This window comes from Danio rerio, chromosome 14 (assembly GCF_049306965.1).
Source record: "Danio rerio strain Tuebingen ecotype United States chromosome 14, GRCz12tu, whole genome shotgun sequence".
Classification (NCBI taxonomy): domain Eukaryota; kingdom Metazoa; phylum Chordata; class Actinopteri; order Cypriniformes; family Danionidae; genus Danio; species Danio rerio.
Genome location: NC_133189.1, coordinates 18,492,189 through 18,505,010, shown reverse-complemented (window position 1 = coordinate 18,505,010; position 12,822 = coordinate 18,492,189). Strand labels below are relative to the sequence as shown.

Genomic DNA, 12,822 nt, shown 5'->3' with positions numbered 1-12,822 from the left:
ACTTCCACAAACCGGAAGCGTCTTCTTTTATAATTGTTCTGACACGCGGCTGTGCTGATGAAGTAAAGCTGAAGTAAAACGCTGTAATTAATTACACACATACTCTGTTTTAAAACACTTTAAACATGTGAAACTTACTCTTAATCACATTTGATGATGATTGCTGATCCTAGCGAACAGAACAGACCTTTTATTCCCGGTTGCTTTGCGTATGTCTGGCTGGTCTTGTTGACATATACACGTTACTACTGGAACATGTTAATGCGCGCAGCTGTCAATCAATTCTGTGGGCGGGGGGGGGAGTGGAAATCGCACACCTACGTAATGGTGCGATCGATTTGAAAACAGCTCCAATTGGCCGACCCTTTTTTTTTGTAGTTAAATTGAAAAAAAAGGACTGGGTGTGTTCATATCACCCCAGTATGACGGTCTATACACTATACCAACACACAGATCTGTCCAAACAGCTTGAAAAGTAGATTTTTTACCATAGGTGCCCTTTAAACACTAAAAACTGAACTACACTGTTCCAGTTACTATGACTATTTATGTGAAGCTGCTTTGACAATCTACATTGTAAAAGCGCTATACAAATAAAGCTGAATTGAATTGAACTGAATAGAGATACAAGTCTCATGTCTGTGTGTTTTGTTTTCACAGAGTTTCAGTTCATTTTAGTGCCGCATTTCTAAACAGTTCGCGAAGAGACAAAAGAAAGAATGCGTACACGGTTTATTTTCCTAATTTTGCAGACGTACACACTTTTGTTGTTACTGTGAGCGCAGTAGACAAAAAAAGTAGACACCTAACATTCGAATGGTGTATAACACTTATTTGTGTGACCAAAATCAACAGAGTAAGCTAAATGTCTTTAGCACTGATAAGAAAAAACAGATGCTGGTCACTGAGAGGGTTTAAGACCCTTTACGATTGCTGCGTTTGAGCTCAACCACTCATTACTGGCAGAGCTGTGAAAAAAACCCAGTGCAATTGGCTGTTTTTAAAAAGCGGAGGAGTTATTATATGTCCCACCCTCTCTTCATTGTTCAGTTGTTATTTCATCAAACATCAAATAAAAATGGCACATTCCAAAGCACTTTACAGAACCATTTCATTGAAACGGCTGAACTAGTGATGATTAGTGGCTGAATGCTTTTTATCATACGTTTGTTCCATGTAGTGAAGGATCTCATCAGGGTTGAGTAGCTTGTCTTGCTGGTATCGCTCAGGTGGCAGGAAGTGGAACGTGATTTTGAAGACTCGTGACTTCAGGGTCTCCTTCTTCGGCATTCGGAAAGATTCTATCACATTTACTTTATGTAGCACCTGCATTCAGAAAGATCAAGAGCACATGTGAGTTCATTTTTTTTTTTAATCAATAGTTTGTCATTTTATTTCACACCTGTATGACTATATTTTCCTGTAGAAAACAAATAGAAGTTAGGAAGAATGTCCAAGCGTTTTTTTAATTGTTCTTTCCTTTCCCAATATTGTCAATTCTAGTACAGCGTGTCCCAAAAAAAATTTCAGCCATCATTTACTCACCCACAACTAGGAATGCAACGATTACAGATTTTGGTTGTACGATTATAGTCTGAGGAATAATCACGGTGTTATGGTTATCATGATTATCACGATTATGCATTCATTAATTCAAAACACTACTACTTTAAAAAAATAACCATGAAAACACCTTTTTATTTTATAGTGTTATTTATTGCTGCTCACTAACCAAATAATACAGCACAAAATAATAAAAACAATCAATAGTTTATTTCTCTTTGGACTTAAAAATAAGCTGAAAAAGGGTTTTGGCATTTAAACCAAGTAATAATTTTACAAAAAAAAAAAAATAAAATAAAAAGAACAATAAATAAATGAACAAATAAATAAATAGAAGAATGAATAAAAAAAGTTGTATTTGTCTAATTTAAATCAAAGATACACATTACATTATTAATACATACATTTTTCCCTTTTAAAGAGAGCAAATGTAGTCAAAGGCTGCTGAACTGTTACTAAATTGTTTGGTTTTTCATTTTGTATCCTTTTTTTCTCTTTGGAGTAGAAATGTATATATTTTATACAAAGTATGAAGCTTATCGGTCAGTTTTCGTCATGTGACTCTCGGTGTGGTCACGACATTCTTTCAACTTGGTGTGCTGTTAAGTGTAAGCATGTCACCCTGCTTCCAATATGTGCATGTAAGCAACGCGCCTCAGCAACAAACTTGTGCACACAAAAGACGCGATATGTGAAAGGCCCTTAGTTAATAGCCTCAGTCATAGTTAATCCAGTATGTGTGGGTATTAGTCTAAGTGTGCAAGCTCGGAACTTCAAACTAGCGCACTGTTGACATAACTTTTGGTTGCAGCAGTTTTGTTCCGTTCAAAAACGAGGTGTTGAGAAGCCTTTATGATTAATTTACTGTGACGAATTACAGCACGGTTAATAACGAAATTGCTTAATCCCTACCCAAAACATTCTAAACTTACAAGACATTCATCTTTGAAGCACAAAAAATATGTTTAATGCAACCAGTGAGATTTCTGCTAACAATTCATGTGGAATGTGATTAAGGTTCGGAGTGGAAGATAGTAGTTGTTGTCATTATAATCATTTATTATAGATTTAGCAGTCAATTCTGAGATTTGTCGTAGTCCAATGTTACATGCAGTTCTCATGATGTTCATGTAAGTTTGTCCAGACATATGCCAATATTCAATTCAATATATCATGATAATGAACATGCACAACACTGATATCATGTGTCAAAATACTGATATCATCAGTTCAAAATACTGTGAATTATATTTTTTTTATTTAAACTTTTAGAGTGTCTGTAAAGAATGTTCAGATTGCTATTTTGTCAGTGGTTGTTCATCATGGCATCAAATGCTTGAAGATGTACATTTTCACATGTTAATCTGGCCTATGACATTGAAACTTCTGTGATTTTTATAGTTTTTTTTATTTATTTGTTAACTGTTTACAGAAAGGCGTCACTTGTTAGCATCAGTTAGCTTAGCTAAAAAAATGTAATGCCAACTAAAAAAGTCTTTACCAATCTTATGTGATGTTAATTTCTTAGTTAACACACAAAAAAACTGATCAAGTATTAAAATGTTTTAGAAAGTTTAGAATTAACAAAATTCAGTTGTATTGTTTTTATTAACTTTAACAAATAGTTATAATATGGCTATTTCTAACTTTACATTGATTTCAATGTATTAGTGTTTATACATCCTTTTGAAATATTAAATTGTTTAAAATATTCATTTACTATGAACAAGCATATACAAGCAATACACATTTTTTTTATTAAACCTGCTAAAGTAATGCTGCTCAGGTCAATATTGTGATCTTGTCAGAGATGGAAAAACCACACACATCCTTAGTCAAGTAGAAGTACAGATATTCATGTTTAAAATGACTCTGGTAAAAGCTGAAGTACTGATTACACTTTTGTAAGTAAAAGTAAAAAAAAGTATGGCCTGAAATATGTACTTAAGTAAAAAGTATTCATTACTGCTACCTGTTTTACGGTGGCAACTACACACACATGATGTATATATCTTTACAAAATTACTCACATTTCTAATTGTTTTGTGAAAAATTTGTTGCCAATTTTGAGCAGCAAAGTAGCCAAGCAACATCACTCTACAATATTGTCCAACAAACACTGCTCAAAAAGTTGCCCTGTGAATCATCAGCTGTACACAAAATTGAAAAACATCAGTTTGTTTGATTTTAAAGATTTGTGTATATTTTATTTAACAGATAAAGTAATGCTATTAATACATTTTTGCATCATCTTTTTTCTTTTTCACGTGATAAATTCCTGATCCTTTGCATTACATTTTTATTCATAAATTACCCAGTATTAATAGTTTGGATGTTCTAAAATATTTATCAAACAATCTATCTAACAAATTGAAATGCATACTTCAGTGTATATAATATACATGTTAAAACTATGAAACAGTACAAATTCTGTACTAGGAAATATGAACCGTTGAAAACAAAGAAAATAAACCTCATTGCATTACGTGTTCAGTGGTATTTAATTGCTCTAGCTCTAACTGTCCAAGCGATCACAAAAAAGCACATGATTAATATTAGATTGAAAGATCAGACAAGTGTATAGATCGCCATGGTCGAAAGTAGGGCTGGGAGATATGGCAAAAATGCTATCTCAATAATTATTTTGCATACTGAAAGATAACGATAAATATTTACGAATAAGTTTTTAATGCTTTCACATTTAAAAGAGTACCCCAACAACGACTGAAGCAACAAAAATTAGAGGGTCCATTAAATGGCCTAACATTTTCGGTCAATAAATTTTCTATATATATAAATATATCAATATAGAGTCCAGTTCATGGTAAGCTTAATAGAAGTTGAAAAAATGCCGTGTACTAGAGCATGCAATGACAAAGAATAGATTGAACATTAAACAAAAGCAACGAGACTGATTTAAAAAAGTTAAAAATACAGATATTTTTGCAAAAACGAAAGGAGTAAAAGTATAAAGTTGTCAATAAATGTAGAAAAATTGTATAAAAATCTACTTAAGTACAGTAACAAAGTATTTATACTTTGGTACTTCCCATCTCTGGATATTGTATATAATGATAAAAGCTTCAGCAATTAATCACAACAAGAAAAAAACAGGATCAGAGCCACATTTGAAGATCCCCCATATAAACACTAGCAACTGACTGAGCAAGTAAATGAGTTGTTCATTTGCAAGATGACCATCTCACACATCCACCACAAAATTATCTTAAACACAGAGGAGATGTGGAGATTTTTCCCCATGAGGAACAATAAACAAGCTGTTTTTACCTCTGATAAGCAGACTCGCGTTATCTTCTTGCGCAGTGTTTTAACCTGCTTCAAGGCTTTCTTGTTCATTACAACTGGAATACTCATCATGGGAGTTTTGATGTTAGAACTCGCAACCAAGAGAATTTCTCTTAATCTGTAAAAAGATTAACATTAAACACACGGTCATAATAACAAAACATAAATAATAAAAAAAAGACACAATAACAATATCTTTTCAGCATGCTGCTGTAAACAGTTCTCCATCTATGCATGAATTAATAAACCAACTACGTTTCATTTTCTTGTAGAAAATGATCCCGTAAAGTAATAAAAAGATTAGCCAATTAGCCACAAAACAGATCTTAAAATGTGCACTTTAATTACTTCATAAACATAGCGGCTTAATTTCTAAAGTAAACAGAAGCTGTTTGGGGGCAAATCTGATTTGTAACGGTATAAAAGATCTTATATTAGACCTGTTTATTTTATACTATTGAAATCATTGGCATTGCTATTGACTGAAGTCAGATCTGACCTGGGAATACCCAGTGTGACATTCATCTCTCCTCTGCCGGCAAAGTGAAAGGTGTTGAGGGTCATTTGTGTGGATGGTTCACCGATGCTCTGAGCTGCAACCAGACCCACAGCCTCTCCAGGGTCACACAGAGCTCTCTGCCATTTCAGCTGCAGGAGATTTCTCAACCTGCAAACACATATACAAAAAACTGTGACTCCTTTTCCAGTTAACCATGTACAGCTGAAAAAGCCATACTAACTCACTGGTTCAATAAGAGTAGAATATCTAAAGAACATTAAACTATTTTAATTGTTTAATTAATCCCTTGTGTGAGGGACATCAATGCAAAAATATAAAAGGTACCTATTAGGGTTGCATGGTTAACCAGTACTTTGATACTGGCCATGCCACTGTACTTTGTAAACGGTAGTATCATCATTAACGGTCTACCTACACTACATAATGTTGCATGTGGAAAAGTCAGTAAAATGCTCACATATTTGTGCAACAATACACTATTTTGCCTGAATAGTCTGTGGAGCCCTTTAAGGTTGCAAGTTTTCTGACACTTCTGCTTGAACGTACATCTGAATGAATTAATTTCTGTTCATGTCAATATGATTGACAATATGAACACTGATTTTTTTGTTGGTCAGTTATCTACAAAATAAACAAAACAAAAATAATGAATTTTAGGTAAAGTGATGTGCAAATACTTTTTTTAATAATAAGTGAATTATGAATTCAATTAAAGTAGGCCTATTATAACAAAAAAATATAGTATTTCTGACAATTTTCTTTATTTGAAAGATTTGAATAAATTACAGTAATCGCAATACTACTTGGGATCAAAATACTTTAGCTGGTATAGTATCGTAACATGAATTAATGGTATCACGAAAACCATAGTACCTATATTGTTTCTTATATGAACATCCATGTTTTAAAGGGGTCTAAAATATTATTTGGGGAAAAAAATCTATAAAAGGTGTATCATTTACTCACCCTTCACTTGTTCAAAACACTTATTCAACATATTCTGAAAAAAGCTATAAACCTATAACTATTGACTTTCGTAAAATGTGTTTTTCCTACAATAGAAGTCAATGGTTTTAAGCTTTATACAAATTTTTTTTATTGTGTTCAACAGAATAAAAAAAAAAAACTCACAAATAGGGCTGCACAATTCATCAAAAAAAGATCACAATCTTGATTCGTAATCTTGATAAAGTTGTAAATAACTTTCAGTTTTTTTGCACAGAGAACATTCGTTTAAGAGTGGCGTTGGAAGTATGACTTGCATGTATGTTTTTTTCCCCTCAAAGTGATAACAGCCATGACATGAGCGCACTTAGCAGTCAAAGTGAAACCGAAAGTGTCCAGATCATTTAAATGATTAAACACATTTTAGGGTTATGATTATGACAAGCATTTGATGTTTTTTTCTTTCATAGAACACAAAGAGTATTGCAACTAGTTTAGCCTAGATAATGTTTAATATAGAGCAGGGGTGTCCAAACTTTTTGGGCAGAGGGCCAGATGCAAAAAAAAAAAAAAAAATGTTGTCCCATGCCAAATTTTACATACATCACACAGACACGCATGCATATATATATATATATATATATATATATATATATATATATATATGGATGGATGAATGGATGGATAGATGTGTGTGTATGTATATTATTATGGAATTATTTTATTTCAGCCGTCCAACTGTGTTTCTAGAAAGACTTAAGTTTTTAAAAAACTTGAATCTTTTCTGGGCAAATTACAGTTGAAACACTCATCCTTTATAAATTCTCCTTCAATGAAAGGTTTCCTGTGCTGTGCGATTAGCTGAGCTACCTCATAACTAGCCACACTGCAAAAAATGCTTTTCTTAGATTTTTTTTTGTCTTGTTTCGAGTTCAAATATATAAAAATTCTTAAATTAAGAAAAAATTTTTAGACAAGCAAAACATATTGTCTTGTTTTGAAAAATAAAATGCTAATATTAAGTGAGTTTTTCCTTATAACAAGCAAAATAGTATAGTATAACAGTAATAGTATAGCCGGCCAGATTCTATTAATATTTATAAAAAGCCTCGCGGGCCGCCAAAAAACTGATTGCGGGCCGCAGTTTGGACACCCCTGATATAGAGCAAGCGGAAATCTAATAATGACCAATGTTTCATTTTACCAGTGAAAAAATGTCCAATAATGTTGTCAATGACAGATTAAAAGCATATGTCTCAAACATAATAATTCAATTTCAGAATTATGAATAGTCGTATTTTGATGCCATCACTTTATTGTGCATTACCGACCAGGACAAATATAAAAAGTCTATTCAAGTCCACAATTCAAAATCTATACAAAATGTAGCATTTTAACCATTTGTAAATCTACACCTTATACTATTGTTTTTTGACCACATGTTTGAGAATAACAATAATACAAGCTCACATTGACCTTTATTTTACATCTAGAGAATCTTAAGAAAATGTTGACCTTAAGCAAAAAAAATTGTGATGTCTATAATAATGTTAAAAAGTCAACTTATGCTCTTACCTATCTGCGTCAGTGGTTTCAGAAGATGCCGAAAATTCCTGCTTGATGTTGAACTGATTAAGATAAGACTCAACAATGGAGTCAAATGTCTCAGACACTGAACCAAAGCTGATGTCTGGCCGATAAAGACCCAGACACGGTTCTGGACAATGAGAAGTCTTCTTTGAATACCTCATCCGGCCAGACTCATCCAGAGCTCTCCATCTTTCTATGAGCTAAACATGAAATCTCATGGTCATGCTAGTGCATTAAATCATAATGTGTTATTCTGAAAAGTGAAACCATTTTTCACTTATCCGCTTGTTAAGTGTGACGTCACGCGAATCAACTACAGCGGCTTAACAAGCGGATAAAGTACTTCACAAGAAGTTTGTAATCTAAAGCCCCACAAACACTTTCACACCTGTAAAGTGGCCTCCTCTCTCCCATTGACTAGCTCATGACCCTCTACTTGAGCCTTCAACTTGCTCATCTTCTTCTGGGAGAAGAGTAAGAAGGCACCATCTCTGGGTGAAGCATGCTCATGCTTGGCTTTCCATTTCTTTATAGCTTTAAAGTGATTTAATGCAGCCACTGGGTCCATTTTAGCCAAAACTTCATCCAAGCACTTGGACTTCCTGATAACCTAGAAAATGCAGAATACATAAAGTTTAAATGTTGTTTTTCATCAGTGCGAAAACATGGGGAGCAAAAATGAAGAGACATTTTTACTACTGGACCCATAATTGATCATATTTTAATCATGACCATAACTTTTGCTTCTATCAGTTCAGTAAATCACACTCATTCATCTGCTGCTTATTGATGCAGAAAATATTTTATTCAACTTGGTATTTACATTATTTTATACTAGTAAATAGCCTTTACTAGATATCTTTCTATGAAATCTAGGATTTTAAAGAAAGCCCATCAGATTACATCTGATATATCCCATTGCTTTTTTAATTCATTTCAAATCCTTCCCTCAGGATCTCTGTATAGGGTCCCTTTGGCAAGGACCAACAGATTTAAGTTTTCATTTGTTTCTTGTGCGATTGGTTTGCTGAATTTTAATGGGAAGAGGTAGTTGCTGTTTAAGTACTATTAATGCTGTTTAATGTTTGTCTTGGGTGTTTGGTGTGATATATGTGTTGTAAATGTAGTACGCCACAGAACAAATAGCCCCAAAAGGGGACAATAAAGTTTACAGAAACAGTAATTTACAGTTGAGATCACATTGGCATCATTTCTTTGTCACCCCACTTCAATCATGGAAAATAAGTTAACAAAAACTTTTCAACAAATGATTCCAATAAATCTGAAATACAAAAAAAAATAAAAGTCAGTCACAAAGTCATAAATCTGCTGCATTGGGTTTTATTTAAATCCTCACAACCTGGCATGATTTTGGTGGGCTGAAAACACCAACAACATTGCAATGCCACAATTTTGATGTTTGATGTGACTGAACATAAATCTTGATCAAATTTGGCATCTTATTAAATCTCTGTGCTACAATATTTCTGATAGAATTCTATTTCTGTTTCCAAATTCTATATACAGAAAATCACAAACAGAATGTGCTATTAATATTAGATATTAATCACGTTTTAAAAGTTTTTATATGTATAGAGTGTGGTAATGTATATTTACAATATGTAATATATTTAATGCACTAAATAGAAAAAGAAGAATTATCATCAGAATGATTGCATTTCTTCCATTAATCAAAAAGTTAAATGATTTATTTGACCTCGTCTGTCTAGTTATCTGTTTTATTACAGACTACTTTTTAAAGCAAACCAACATACTTCATTTATGAAAGCTTGTAAGTAAAACATAACAAAATATAACCGGTACCCTTAAATCAGAGTTCAAGATGGTTGAAGACACTTATGTCTTGATTGTTGAATGTGAAAGCCTGGTTGTCTTTGAATTTTCTAGAGTTTAATGAGAGTAAAACTGAAATAATTGTGTTCCGCCCATCAAATTCTTCTAGGACACCAATAGTAAATCTTGGTAAATCAAGCTCTTAAAAACAGTTCAACCTATTCTATCTACAAAAATATTTTAAAAAATAATTCATGTTTTTATAACCTCTAGGTTGAACTACTGTAACTCACTATTTTTTGGGATTAGTCAGACAACTTGGTTTAAAGTTAGTTAAAAATGCTGCTGCAAGGCTTTTAACCAGTACCAAAAAACAGGACCACATCACATTAGTTTACGCCTTTGCACTGGTTGCCTGTGCACTATTGTGTGACCTAAAATTCTTCCCCTAGTTTATAAATGACTAAATGGCTTGGCTTTTTCCTATCTGTCAGACCTGTTGACTGAACATCAACCTGGTTGGTCTCTTCTGTCATCAAACCAGAGATTATTATGCATTCCTAAGTCAAGGCTGTAATGCAGGAGTGATTGTGCTTTCGCAGTAGCTGGTCCTACATTGTGGAATGCTCAGCCTCTCTGTATCAGGTCTATATCATCTCTTTCTGTTTTTAAATCTAGGTTGAAAACTAGGTAAGAATTGTTTGTTTTAGCTATGGTTCTATATCTTTCTCTTCGTAATTTGTATTGTGCAGCACATTGGTCAACCTTTGGCTGTTTAATAGTGCTATATAAATTGAATTGACATCGGCAAGAAACTTCTCTTTAAAATAAAAAGATAGCACCTAAGTAAACAAGCCTAAGTAAATATTATTACAATTCTAAACAAATGTATTTTGATTATGAATTTAAAATATAAATGTACATTTACCTCATAGTTGTCTTTGATGAAAGGGAACTGTCGTGGCTGTAGGAATTGTGTTTTGGGAATGTCTAACCCATCCTCTCCATAAAGAAACTGAACCACACTGCCATCGCTGTCCCGCACAGTCAGATCATATTGGACCACCAAACCTTCAAGATGCTTAATCACACACCTGAAACCAATGAAAACAAATCAACAAGAATTAAAAGCAGCTGACACTTTTTAAATGCATGCCTTTTTCAGTTGGAATCAAATCTACCTTTGCAGGTAACCAGATCGACTGGTTTTCACTGCAGTGTCCACAAGACCTTCACGACCAGCCATACAATGAAAGAAGAATTCCTGAAAACAGAACAAATATTTTTCTACATCCACTCACTACTTTGTTAAGCACTTTCCTGAATACTGATCACTTCAAAAAGCTGCACATTTTGCACATACAGGAGGTTTGATTCCAGTCAGAAATCTGCCAGTCACAAATCCTCCAGAGCGAGGCTGTGGCTCATAGGGCTGAAAGCAGGGTAGAGACTTCCCCGAAGGCATCAGTGGTGGTCGGCGGCCTTCCAGCTCAATTTGACCCAACAAACAGGATATCTGTAGACACACAAAAGCATGGTTAAGTGGATGATCGCAAGCTGAAAAACACACCAGACTTCTGATGGATTTTATTCAAATTTAAGATTTTAAGTGAAGTTTAAAATAGTATTTTTGCAGCAAAGTATAACTACTGTGCCAAAACTTTCTTCTAATTCTAAATATGTTAAATAAAGTTCTTAGTTCTTCCTTCCCATAAACGAGAATAAAAAAATGTTGGCAACATGGCAACATCCCTCTCTCACTTGTGAAGCTAATATGGAGGTAACTAAAACTGCAATTCATCAAATTTCCGATAGTCCTGGCTCCATAGTAGAGCACATTTCTGTTGAGCCCAAAGTTAAAATGGCCAACTTTACAGCAGAAAAAAAGGTGTTTACAGCCTGGTACAAAAAACGATTTTGATTCATATAGCTAATATTACCCTTCATGATAACTGTGAGGGGGTGATTTTTTTAAAACTCACCCATTTCGTTTTTATTAAGGTATATTAAGTCTGCATAATTGAGTCGGTGCCAACATGAGTGACAGCTAGGTCTCTCTGGTCAAAAACACAAACGAGTCACAGGTAATGAAGTATTAAGCATTTCTCTCAAAGAAAAGCATGTCTAAACAAAATGCTAGCAGGCATCTGTAGCTCCGCTCAGGCTCCACCTCTTTGCCCTTTTTTGGTAACCCCTGGTTGGCACGATGGGGCAAGAACAAAATGGTAATGGGTGGCCACCCTTCAGAAACCAAAGGGTCACAGACACTATGTCCATATCTTTTACAGTCTATTGTAATAAGTAACAATAATCCAAAAAACATAATATAGGACTTTTAATTATTAAAAAGCATCAAAACGCTCTAATTATTAATTGTGTGCACTAGAGGTCTGCATTCCCGCGGGCGCCGCAGGACCCGACCAGATTTCTACGGCGCGGGTATAAATTTCCGAATAAATCACGGGAGCGGTCGGCAACGGGTTTAATTTGGGACGGGAGCGGGCTGTCTAGCAATATCGCTCCCGACTCCCGAGTGAGCACGCGTATGTATGTGTGTAAATGAAATAGCGCGATGCTGTGTTTAGCTTGTTTGTTGCTGTGTGTGTGTGTGTGTGTGTGTGTGTGTGTGTGTGTGTGTGTGTGTGTGTGCGCGCGCGCGCGAATGAGAGAGAGATTTGCCTGTGTGTGTGCTTGGTGCTTATGAGTGTGTGTTAGTGGGCGCGCGTGCGCGTGAATGAGAGAGAGAAAGCTTTGTCTTTGTGTGTGTGCTTGGTGCTTATGAGTGTGTGTTAGTGGGCGCGCGTGCGCGTGAATGAGAGAGAGAAAGCTTTGTCTTTGTGTGTGTGCTTGGTGCTTATGAGTGTGTGTTAGTGGGCGAGCGTGCGCGTGAATGAGAGAGAGAAAGCTTTGTCTTTGTGTGTGTGCTTGGTGCTCTGCGTGTGTGCGTTTATACAGACAGCTTGTTATAGGCTGTCTGGACTGTATAACTGGGTGATTTTCGGTTTTGTTCTCCCCCCGCTCTTGAGCGGGATCGGGCGCGGCGGATAGAAAACGGGGCGGGTCGGGCAGCGGGACAACAAGTGCTTAATATAAGCGGGAGCGGT

General features: G+C 34.9%; 1 protein-coding gene across 1 annotated transcript in view; it reads right to left on the bottom strand.

The window, feature by feature from the left end:
- Nucleotides 1-12,822, bottom strand: part of polr1a (RNA polymerase I subunit A) — a 66,502-nt gene that overhangs the window by 10,022 nt on the left and 43,658 nt on the right. The window contains exons 20-27 of the mRNA XM_001922804.8: nt 11,082-11,234; nt 10,900-10,982; nt 10,647-10,812; nt 8,313-8,534; nt 7,910-8,124; nt 5,369-5,536; nt 4,852-4,987; nt 1,166-1,326 (exon numbers count right to left, since the gene is read on the bottom strand). Of these exons, the coding sequence (XP_001922839.3) occupies nt 1,166-1,326; nt 4,852-4,987; nt 5,369-5,536; nt 7,910-8,124; nt 8,313-8,534; nt 10,647-10,812; nt 10,900-10,982; nt 11,082-11,234 (1,304 nt within the window). The remainder of the gene's footprint in view (nt 1-1,165; nt 1,327-4,851; nt 4,988-5,368; nt 5,537-7,909; nt 8,125-8,312; nt 8,535-10,646; nt 10,813-10,899; nt 10,983-11,081; nt 11,235-12,822) is intronic.